General features: G+C 28.9%; 1 protein-coding gene across 2 annotated transcripts; it reads left to right on the top strand.

Annotated features, from left to right (window-relative positions):
* The first annotated feature begins 5,937 nt into the window (after positions 1–5,937).
* On the top strand, positions 5,938–9,883 carry LOC136090258 (uncharacterized). Of its 2 annotated transcripts, XM_065816506.1 has the most exons (3): positions 5,938–9,375; positions 9,445–9,513; positions 9,705–9,883. In XM_065816506.1, the coding sequence occupies exon 1, from the start codon at positions 6,098–6,100 to the stop codon at positions 6,881–6,883; it is 786 nt and encodes a 261-aa protein (XP_065672578.1). In that variant the 5' UTR covers positions 5,938–6,097; the 3' UTR covers positions 6,884–9,375; positions 9,445–9,513; positions 9,705–9,883. The 2 variants fall into 2 exon arrangements, with proteins under 2 accessions (XP_065672578.1, XP_065672577.1); XM_065816505.1 differs by having other exon boundaries at positions 5,938–9,513.
* Positions 9,884–10,116: the final 233 nt, after the last annotated feature.

Consider the following 10,116-nt stretch of genomic DNA (forward strand, 5'->3'; position numbering starts at 1 on the left):
AAAATAGCCATTTTGACGATGTATCTTCGCCTGATCAAAAAGTTCCTTTCGAATTTTTCGCGTGGTAAAACTAAAATCTTTGTTTAGAAAGATATTAGTTCCTTTTAATTTTGTTGCTCTTTCCAAAATTGTTTTTTTGTCCTCGTAATCCCGGAGCTTCAAGACAATTGCTCGCTCTTGTTTATCATTAGCTACTCCCACTCGATGAGCCCGATCAATTATAATATTTTTTTCAATACCAAGATTATCTTTAAATAGTTGCTTTACCTTTTTTGTGTGATTTCCCAATTCTTTTCTTCGTTATTTTCAACGACCCCGTCAATTCTTAAATTGTTTCTTCTGTTACGGTCTTCAATATCAACGTTTTTTAATTTTAACTCAATATTGTCAGAAGATATTTTACCCTGCATTTTTCGTACATTTGATAAATCGTCGTGAACTTTATTAATTTTTTCCTCAACTGCTCTAGCTTTTTCGTTGAATACATCGCCAACAAAATTTAATCCAGATTTCATTTCGTCGAGTTCTCGCCGAACTTCTTTTAAACTAGATTGAAAGTTATCAAATCTCTCATTTATGTTCGATAATGCTTCATGAAAAAAATACAAAAATTTTCTTTTTGAATATTTAGTACCTCTCTCATCATAGCAATCAAAACTAACTCTTCTGATTTAGACATATCAATTTTTATTTAACGAATTACAAAAATTCCAAAAATATTTAACTGTAAGAAAACGTGTCTGTTCACCACGATGTTCGCCACGCAAAAAAACCTAACATTATAAAAAAAAAATCGTAAATCATTTTGAAAAGGAATGAATTGCTCGAAGTACAATATATGATAACCTAAAAAGACTTGAAACTGTTCAATCATTTTCTGATAGAAAGCACCCTGGTCGTCCGACATCCTGGACTAGAGAAAAGAAAGCCGAATTAACGAGACTTGTCAACAATCGAAAAGGGGTCAGTCAGAGAAAAATAGGTATTAAATTTGGTCTAAATCAATCGACAATTGGTCGTCAGTTAAAAAAAATATCGGTTATAGCCGTGGTATGTCCGAGCCATTGTTTCGCACTTCCAAGGCTGTAGCGATCAACTCATCAATCTATATTAATGAATGTTTAGAAAAACGACTTCTTCCATTTATTCACAAGTATCATGGAGACTTTAACTATTTATTTTGGCCAGATTTAGCAAGTTCTCATTATTCTAAAGATTCTCTAAATTGGATGGACCAATATGTCCATTACGTTGATAAAAAATCCAATCCCCTAAATGTGCCTCAAGCACGACCAATTGAAAATTTTTGGGGACATTTGGCACAGAAGGTTTACGAGGGAGATTGGCAAGCTTCAACAGGGCAAGTTTTGATTGATCGCATTAAACTAAAACTACAAGAAATTGATTTAAACTTTTTACAGTCGCATATGAAATGCGTCAGAGCAAAATTGAGATCAATTGCAGATGGTGGTGTTTTTTCATTTAAAAAATAATATATTTTTATTAAAAGATAAATGCTTTATTTAAAAAAAATATAATAGTAGTTTGTTTTTTTATTTATAAATAAGTTATTGACGTTTTTATTTTGTCCGATAACTTCCGCATCATCCGTTATCTTGTTTTCCTGATTCATACAATTTGTAATCTTTCAATTCGCCTGTTAATCGTTATCTTGTTTTATAAACTTTATCTATTCTCTCCTAGTAACTTCCAACTCTAATAGCTTGCAGCCTTGTTAGAAGTAAAAAAGTTTAAAAAAATGGTGTTTATTACGCAAAAACTTTTTTTTAATGCGTAAAAGTTTTTTTATCTTTATTTAAAGTTTTTAATGTCTTTGAACCACCGCTCAGCAGTCCCAGTGAAAAATAAAACCGCGTCCCACATGGGTTCCGCGTGGGTTCCGTGTGGGTTTGATGGGATTTACGTGGGACGGATTTTCCCATGTGGTATCCGTATGGAAATTTGTCACCTTAAACCCATGTGGGTAATCCCACATGGGTTACATGTAGGAACCATATGGTATTTACACATATGGGTAATCCCACGTGGGTTTCCTGTGGAATTTGCATGGGAATTAATTTGAAAGTTGGAAACTAAAAAAAAAAACTTTCTAAAAAAACTAAAAAAAGAATTTGTAAATCGACATTGCATTGCGTTACGTTTATATTGTGTGAAAATAATTTATATTAATATAGAGAATGGCAAGCAAGTATGTAATTACCACGAATAATGTTTATCTTTCTTTATAGAAATAAGATTAAGATTTGTGCAAATAGACGTATTATTAGGATAATATAATAGTTATTTGAGTTTAGATTTTGAGTAAATTATTTGCAAACAATTAACTGATGCAAGTTGAAATGTTGTCAAAAACCAATCGTGCATGCATGGGACACTGCAGTGTCCCACAAAGAAATGCAGGTTTTAAAGTCAAAGAATTCCCAATTTTCTTTATTAAAAAAAGAAAAAAATAGGATGGAGATGGGTTTCTGTAACTTTTTTTATGCTCCAAAACTTTTAACTTTAGATATAATAAGGTCCTTAAGACTTAAGGGACTTACGAACTACATTGAGGAACAAAAACAGGATATTTACCGAAACTTTTCAATTTTTAATTTGGAGTATCACAGTGTTATTGGGAATAAAGCCTCTGGGTCCAGTTTTCAAAGTAATATGATCTAAAGTAATGTTTAAATAAAATAATATGCTTTAAAATGCATATAGTTATACATATAACTCCTGATAGTTAACTATATGTATAACTAGTTATACATATAATTTGTTATAAAAACTTATTTTTTAAGGTTATGCTTGAACAAATTAGTACCAATTAATTCAAATTCAAAATTTAGTTAAAGTTCAAGTTAAAGTTCTTATTTATTCATTGTTTTTGTTAATTTTATATTTATTTGTTCAAATTTATCAGTTAGTACTATTTTTTACTACAGTAAGAATGTTTATCATTGTTGAATGTGATTTTATTAGTAACTCAATTTTATTTTCAACATATTGTGACACCCTTTATATTTTAAATGATGACAGCTTTACTTTTCTATTGATGTTAAATTTGTTACGTTTCAATAACTCAGATTGAATCTTAACTGAATTATTGTAAGCTTTGTAGGGGTTTGTTGTATATCAAATGGTGTTGTAAATAAAGTAAAAATTATATATATATATATATATATATATATATATATATATATATATATATATATATATATATATATATTTTACAGTTCCTATTGTATACTCTTTTGCAAATCTTTTACCTACTGGACGCCTAACATAACGCCTCGAAACTGGACGGTTGAAAATTGGAAAACAGTTTTGTGGTCGGATGAAAGTAAATTTAACATGGTTTGCAGCGACGGTCGAGGTTATGTTAGGCGTCCAGTAGGTAAAAGATTTGCAAAAGAGTATACAATAGGAACTGTAAAATTTGGGGGTGGCAATATAATGGTTTGGGGGTGTTTCTCCTGGGCTGGAATTGGTCCGTTGTACCGTGTAAACGGTATAATGGACCAACTACAGTACAGGGAAATATTATCTAATCAAATGTTGCCACACGCTTTAGAAAAAATGCCTCACAATTGGGTTTATCAACATGATAATGACCCTAAACATACAGCTTTGACTGTAAAAATTGGCTCATAAATAATAGCATAACGGTTTTGAAGTGGCCTGCCCAATCTCCCGACTTAAATCCAATCGAAAATTTATGGATTGAAGTTGAGCGACGCTTGGGAGGTCGCAAATTTCAAAAACCGGATGAACTTTTTCGAGCCGTACAGTATGAATGGGAGGCATTACCAAAACAGTTACTAGAAACTCTTGTAGAATCTATGCCAAGACGGTGCAAGGCCGTTATCGATTCTAAAGGCTATGCAACTAAATATTAATGTTTTTTTTTTTTTAGAATCTATTATTTGTTGATGTTAGTAAAATTATTCTTTTACGTTTGTATAATCGTTCACGTGGTTTTGTCGCGCAAAATATTTGATGCTATTTGAACATTTAGATATGTTTAATTTTAAACAAATTATTAGAGAATACACTTTACACAGTCTTATAGAGCAAAAAACGCTCTATCCAACCATATATAGTAATAAACTATAAACTTATTTTAAGACATTGAAAATTTCATTAAAAATAACTATTTGCAATCGTTCACGTAGTTTTGTCCGCAGCTGTATATATATATATATATATATATATTTAAATGAGAAATAATGCAAATTGATTACTTATTTTACCTAAATCATAGGGTCATCTATGCATAATGATGTTAGATGATGACCCGTTTATTGAACACCTTCACCCTTTATCAAACTCAGTCAATTTTTTGCCATCTCCCATTGAAAATGTTGTCAGTTTTTGTTATCATATTATGATGGTATATCTGAATTGTTAATATAATATAAAAAATGCATATACCATCAATTTTTTTCTGGTTCAATTATACATTTATTCTCAACAGTACTAAAAGTAAAAAAAAAAAAAACATAAATTGTTCTTTCAGATAAGCAAGCTAATTTCTGAATTTAGATTGTTTTTCCTATGATCTTCTACAGTTTTAAGCAACAAAAGTAAGAAGTTTTTAGACCACATTGTTGGTGTAAATACCTCTAAAACCTGCTCATAGCTAGCATAAATTGTTTTACTTTTTTTTAAAATAAAATATGTTACTTTTTTTTCAATTTTTTAATTGACATTAATTCAATTTTTTAATTGACATTATTTTGGTCTCAACATCCCCTCCCCATTGTCAATTATTGTTAAACTCACACTGCCCCACTATCTACTGGCATCATTTATGGATGATCCCATAGCCTAAATACTATATATATATATATATATATATATATATATATATATATATATATATATATATATATATATATATATATATATATATATATATTATTTTTACTTTATTTACAACACCATTTGATATACAACAAATTCTTACAAAGCTTACAATAATTCAGTTTAAATTCAATCTGAGTTATTGAAACGTAATAAATTTAACATCAATAGAAAAGTAAAGCTGTCATCATTTAAAATGTAAAGGGTGTTGTCAAAATATGTTGAAAGTAAAATTAAGTTACTAATAAAATCACGTTCAACAATGATAAATATTCTTACTGTAGTAAGAATTAGTACTAGTTAACAAATTTGAACAAATAAATATAAAATAGCGAAAAAACAATGAACAAATAAGAACTTGAACTTGAACTAAATCTTGAATTTGAATTAATTGGTACTAATTTGTTCAAGCATAACCTTAAAAAAATAAGTTTATATAATAAATTTTATGTATGACTAGTTATACATATAGTTAACTATCAGGAGTTATATGTATAACTGCATGCATTTTAAAGCATTTTATTTAATTTATATATTACTTTAGATCATATTACTTTGAATACTGGACTTTATTTCCAATTACACTCCAGATTAAAAATTGAAAAGTTTCTGTAATTATCCTGTTTTTGTTCCTCAATGTACTTCGTAGGTCCCTTAAGTTTTATGAACCTTATTATATATAAATTTAAAAGTTTTGGAGCCTAAAAAAAGTTACAGAAACCTCCCTATCTTCCCCCTATTTTAATAATTTTTTTTAATAAAGAAAATTTGACTTTCAAACCAGCATTTCTTTGTGGGACACTGCAGTGTCCCATGCATGCATGCTTGGTTTTTGACAACATTTGAACTTGCATCACTCAATTGTTTGCAGATAATATACTCAAAAACTATATTTAAATATCATATGAACATGTTAGAGAATGTTCATATGATATTTGAACATCACAAATTTAATAATATTGTTGTGATATGTTATATAAATAATACCATAATAGATTATGATATGAAACAAAGTTGATACACTGAAGGCCAATTCCTAATACTGTGTTTACATTTTCATCTTTTAACATTAGACGAAAGTTTGTGTTCACACTTTTTTAATAAATCTTTAAAATTTGATAGCGCAACTTCAGGACGATAACCTTGTAAGGTTCAAGGCGTTACATTGTAAGATAATAATATTGTCAAACTAACGGTAAGTTTTTTTAATAATTAAAATGCCTTTAAAATGTTGTGTATCTCTTTGCAAGTCGAACTATCTCAACTACAACAAAAATATCAATTTATACAACTACAACTACAATATCAATACTCAACTACAACAAAAATATCAATTTATAAATTCCCGAAGAATCTAGAGGAGAGAAAAAGATGTAGTGAAGCTATCCCAAGAACTGGTTTTATTGTTACAGACTATACAGCAGTATTTCAACTTCATTGGTCAAATGAAGCACCTTTTGAAAGCAAAGATGGGAAGCAACGACCTTTAAACCCACCATCTGTTTTTAAAAATATTCCGCCTAGTTGTTTAGCCACACCAGCAAGTAAAGTTAGAAAAACTGTAACTTCAAGCGGTTTTCGAAGCATTTTACCAGATGTGTTAAATGATTTTCTAAAAGAGGATGAACTTATATTTGACGATATTCAATCTTTGTTAAGTGATAATAACGATGTTATTGTTTTCCAGCTTAATAAAAAAAGTTTACACATACAATCAAAAATGTACAAACTTGATGTTCCATTATTTATTTTAGTAATTTTCAATGATTATTCACTTGTAGCTAACCATAATGGCACAACTTGTAATATTTCATCTTTAGCTGTAAACAAATTAAAGTTAATAAAAACAAAATCAGCTTTATTTGAAGCAGTTAGATTTTTTAAAAATAAAGAAAGTTCGCTTCAGTTAAATATTCTATTCGAACACCTTAATGCTATGAGAAAAGTTAATGTTGGTGAAGTTTTATATACTTCAGATATTATATGTAGAGCATATGAGTATTTTGCTATGTGACGAAGTTTATATGACTGTTTGTGTATTGACTACAAGTTGCCAAGTATAAGGACACGATTGACTTCAAAAATAAGCTCATTGGAGGACCTAAGTTTCATAAATAGTATTTTTATGAATTTAAATCCATTGATAAGAATTTCCATACTACTAATTGATGAGGTCTATGTCAAAGCTTCATTACTTTACCAAAGAGGTGCTTTGTTTGGTCAAGCAGTAAACTACCCTGAAAAGTTAGCTAAAACAATTTTATCATTTATGATTAAATTTCTTTTTGGAGGTCCAGAATTTATATGTAGAGCTCAACCTGTTGCAAATTGTTCTTCTGAATTTCAGTTTGCTCAATGTCAACAAATTGTTGATACGATAAATAATATTGAAAATAGTAAGACACTGGTAATAATTACTGATGGTAACCGTGTAAATCAAAGATTTTTTGGAATGTTTAAAACAGTTGATAGTAAACCATGGTTAACAACATCAGGTATATATTTATTGTATGATTATGTGCATCTCTTAAAATCTATATGAAACAATTGGTTGACAGAAAAGACTGGCGAACTTCAATTTTTGAACAATAAAGAACTGGCTTTGGCTAAGTGGAGTGATTTAGAAACTTTATATAAAACTGAGTGCAATAGTCTTTTTAAACTCTCTAAACTTACAGCTAAATCAGTTTATCCAAAACCAATAGAGAGACAATCTGTAAAGTTTTGTTTGTCTTTTTTTTGCAAAGAAACAGTAGCTGACTATTGACTAAGACTATTGAAGACTATTGAAAGACTATATAAATATTGAATAAGACTATTGCACTCAGTTTTATATATAGTTTCTAAATCACTCCACTTAGCCAAAGCCAGTTCTTTATTGTTCAAAAATTGAAGTTCCCCAGTCTTTTTTGTCAACCAATTGGTTCGTATAGATTTTAGTAGATGCACATAATTATACAATAAATAGCTGCATTAAGAACGCATCCAGAGATTGAAAATAAAGCATTTGAAGGTACTGCTGTATTTATTGAAAAAATAATTTTTTTTCGAATGTTGTTAATGTCAAAGCACCTGGTGCTGGCATTCGGTTTAGAAATGAATTATGCGAAGAAATCCACTCAGTTGGTGATCAACAGTTACAACTGCTACGAGATATTGCTGAACTGTCAAATTTTATGAAACCTACAGGTAAGCGTGTAAAACAGCTTACGCTAGATACTAGCAATGCAATAGCGCATTCATGTTATGGCTTTATTGATCTCGTAGAAACTTTGTTGAGTAATGGAGCAAAGTATGTCTTATTAGGTTGGTTTTCAACAGATCCACTTGAAAAAGCTTTTTCTAAGCTTTGACAGGGATCTGGAGGTACTTACTTTATAAACGCTAAATCTGTAATTGAAAAAATTAATATTCAACATACTAAATTGATATTACAACTTGACATTCCTGTTGATGGTATCGATGGTCATACTTGTGACATATGTTTAGAGATATTTTTACTGATGAAAAAGAACTTCTGGATAATATACATGATCTTGAAAGCTCAGTTAATAAATCTACATTAGTGGCTATAGTTTACATAGCTGGCTATGTGCAAAAAAGCGAAATAAAAATTTATGATGATTTTACCAATTATTATTATAAATATGGAAGTTATCTGTATGGCTTAAACAGAGGCGGACTTGAAATTTTTTCTGATACTCTAGTCTAATGGTCAATATTTTGCTTTTTTTTTTCAAGGTGCTACTGACCCTTTATACAGAACATTTTGTGTTACTCAGTTTTAGTTCATTGCTGCTAAATATTAATTTAAAATCACAAAAAAACAATGCAGAGTATATTTTAATATTCTGCTAAAGAATTGCTAACTAATTACCACTCCCAAAATACTAAAGCTATCATAATTTATGTGAAAATTAGTTTTGTAATTAATTATGCTATTTACTTGTTATGTTTTCTATTTTCTCATTAGCCTATATGTCTTTCAATATGTTTGGATTTGTAAATATTTACCCTGTTGAGATATATTGATAAAACTTTTTTTTTGCTTGAATCAACTTTTGTTGGTGTTTTTTATTGTTGGTGATTTTTATTGTTACCATTTTTAGCAAAAAAAATTAAAAATACAGTTATCTTTTTAATATATAGATATATACTTTGTTATGGTTCTGCTTGTTATTGATACTATTTAATATTACATAAATATTCTTAATGAAATTTGAAATACGAAAAATATGATTATCTTTTAACAACTTTTTGGTTTTCTTTTTATATTTCCGTCTTTACTAGAGATTATTATTAGAAAACATAGACTGCCATTACACCCTACCTAATATAAAAATATATCAATATAAGTAAAAGTGAAAGTTTATTCGGCCTTCAGTTTTTACGGCATTTTGCGCGATGTCAAGGCCTGTTATTATAGAAGGCCGTGTGTGTGACGAAAAAGTAAAGATACTTTTGCATTCAGTGGCTATTGCACCTAAGGTTTATATCATTGAAAAAGTAGGTTTTTACATTTTTGTTTTTGTTTTTTTGTTTAACTACTTATCCTAATTGATCACTTTTTTTCAGGATTCTCCTCATGGGTTCAAGCTCATTACGCATAATATGTGTTCAATTACCCATAATACGTTAGTCATTGTAAGTAATAAATTAGAAAATAATTATTTGTGAAATATTGTAGTCATTAATGACTTCAACCTGGCTAATAATTAAAATTGCTTCCTTTCTCTCTCTCTGTTTCTCTCTCTCTGTCTCTCTTTGTCTGTCTCTCTCTATATATATATATTTATATTTATATATATATTTGTATTTATATTTTTTTTTTTTAGAAAATGTTTGAAGAAAGTTAGAAGATACTAAAAACCTTGGTATTATGCAAGCCGAAGCGATTTAATCAATTCAATCGACAAAAAACGGCGTGTAAATCGCAAAAGAAAAAATAATATTTTTAATATTCTGGATGTATTGATTAATAGCATTTATTTTAAAATAAATTCATTTTGCAACACGTTTTTTAATTTTATAAAATTTCGTCATAATAGTTTAAGGTAAATCCCACAGGTTATAAGTGGAAAACATCACATGTAAAAGATCAAAAATGCTACACATTTTGAATACCAAATGGGATAAAGTAGCAAATACCAGATTAAGTTAAGCCTCTCTGAAAGCTTTGATGATTAATTTTAAATAACTATTCAAGTAATTTTTAAATATCATAGAAGCATTCGGACTTTTATTTGT

The sequence above is a fragment of the Hydra vulgaris genome, chromosome 13, assembly GCF_038396675.1.
Source record: "Hydra vulgaris chromosome 13, alternate assembly HydraT2T_AEP".
Classification (NCBI taxonomy): Eukaryota; Metazoa; Cnidaria; class Hydrozoa; order Anthoathecata; family Hydridae; genus Hydra; species Hydra vulgaris.

Excerpts from the sequence above, each read along its gene's own strand:
- LOC136090258 (XM_065816505.1), top strand. The coding sequence starts at position 6,098 with ATGTTGTGTATCTCTTTGCAAGTCGAACTATCTCAACTACAACAAAAA.